Raw genomic sequence first — 2,077 nt, forward strand, 5'->3', positions numbered from 1 at the left:
AGCAAAACATTTCAGCGTTTCGAACCCGAACATTTCATTTTAGACGAAAGCGTGAAACGAGACATCGTCGAGCTCATGAGCGATAAAATGAGCGTCGAAAACGTGGCGACTTACCACAAGGTGGCGAAAACGTTCGGCATGCCCTCATTTTCAAAAGCGACTTTGCGCTGCATGGAGCGCTTCTTTGTCGCAGTTGCCGGAAGCCAAAATTTCCTGCACCTCGACTTCGCGCTGTTGAGCGCAATTCTGTCCAGTTCGAAGCTGAACGTCACGTCGGAGATGGAGGTGCTTCGCGTCGCCGACCACTGGGTGAGCTTCGGAGGTGCGGAGAGGCGCAAGTATTCAAGTCTTTGGCGTTTCGGAGATGCGAAACTTGCTGCTCGCTGATCGACGACGTCTTGAAGGGGAAAACCCAAAACAAGGAGATCGAGCCGAGGCGCTGCGGCGACTTGGACATGGTGGTCGTCGGCGGCAGGAACTTATGCAGCATGACCCAGCCCGTGCAGCGGATCAACGGAAGAAACGGCTCGGTGACGAAATGCGCAGATTTGGAGTTTCCTGAATACCGGCAGTTCTGGGCTTCGGCGTGCGTGGACGGCTGCGTTTACGTTTTCGGCGGCAGTGAAGATGACGTGCAGAACGTCGCGGTGAAAAAGTTGCCGGTGGGCGGCCAAGAGTGGCAAGACCTGCCCGATCTGGACCTGGTTGCAACCTACTTCGGCTTGTGCACCTTCATGGGCCACATCTACGTTATTGGCTCTTGGATGTTTATTTATGACGATGACGGTTCTCAGACATGGTCAGAAGCTCGCTGCATCAGATTCGACGCGAAAACTCACGGGTGGGAGGAAATTGGAGGGCTGTGCGAGGCAAGGACGCAAGCGGGAAGCGCGGTTTTCAGAGGCAAGGTTGTGGCGTGCGGCGGAATTCAGGATCCGGTCGGCATCCAAAACCGGAGGATTTTGTCGAGCGTGGAAGCGTACGACAGCGCAGCCGACGAGTGGGGTTTCATGCCGAGAATGATCGAGCAAAGAACGGACTGTCAGGTGGCGGCCATCGGAAACAAGTTGTTTGTGTTCGGTGGTGGGCCTGCGACCTGCGAGGTCTTTGACTACGTTTGCAACCGCTTCGTTTTTCTGAAAACGCAGCCCGTGAAAGTCAACCTCGGTCTGCGCGCGTGCGCTGTTTCGATTCGTGGAAGCAAGGTGGTAGTTTTTTTGGAAGGCTGTTGGAAAAAGGCGGTTTACGACGCGGAAGCACGCGATTGGTCGGTTGAAAATTGTGACGTAACACCAACTATGTCCTCGAAGTACGCGTTTGTAGAAGTTCCTGCGATGTTTGGTGGAAAAAAAACTCAGTAACATATTTTCACAGCAACTTTCCCGCGCACGCTCGTAAGTCAAAATCAAATTGTCTGTGATGTGAAAGCCTCAATGTATATTTGCGCTTGTTTAGTTGATTAACTTCTTTTCAGAATGTTTAGTTTTAATTGTTGAATAAATTATTATTTCGATATAAGGTAACTCTTTACTGTTTTAGAAAATATTTGTCAAAAATTTTTTGCGTTATGCTATTTTACAAAGAAGACTGTTTACTATCAGAAAGCAACTATTAAGTGTTGATAATTTTAGTGCTAAAATTGTTTGAATTAAAGTTGTAATATACTTATAATCTAAAGTTACCACAGATGTTCTTGTGCTAAAACTTTATTTCAACTAACGGCGTTTCACTGCTCTCATATAAATTTAAGAACAGATCTACGGAGTCTATAAAATATTAACACACATTAAAAAAAAGCAGAAAAAGCATGTATAATTATGTTTAGTGTTTATGTAGGTAGTAACTATAAATGAAATTTATGGTTTAAAAACAAAGTTTGGGATAAAAACATAAAACTATAAAATTGTCTACAAAAACTACAAATTTAATAAAAGTAGGCACTAACCTCAAAAAGCTCTAAGAATAGGCATGTTTTTAAAATGAAAATTAAATTGAGTTGTGCAGAAATGTTACGCCATAATAAATTTAACAAATTGGTCAATAATTTATACAGCTTAAAACCTTGAAGTATTAAGCT

At 44.8% G+C, this 2,077-nt stretch overlaps 1 protein-coding gene across 1 annotated transcript; it reads left to right on the forward strand.

Moving 5' to 3' along the window:
• The first annotated feature begins 455 nt into the window (after positions 1 to 455).
• On the forward strand, positions 456 to 1,361 carry LOC145835101 (spermatocyte protein spe-26-like). Its single transcript, XM_082942644.1, has one exon. It carries the CDS (start codon positions 456 to 458, stop codon positions 1,359 to 1,361), a length of 906 nt encoding a protein of 301 aa, XP_082798770.1.
• The last annotated feature ends 716 nt before the right edge of the window (positions 1,362 to 2,077 follow it).

This window comes from Thalia democratica, chromosome 1, assembly GCF_965202585.1.
Source record: "Thalia democratica chromosome 1, ktThaDemo2.hap1.1, whole genome shotgun sequence".
NCBI lineage: Eukaryota > Metazoa > Chordata > Thaliacea > Salpida > Salpidae > Thalia > Thalia democratica.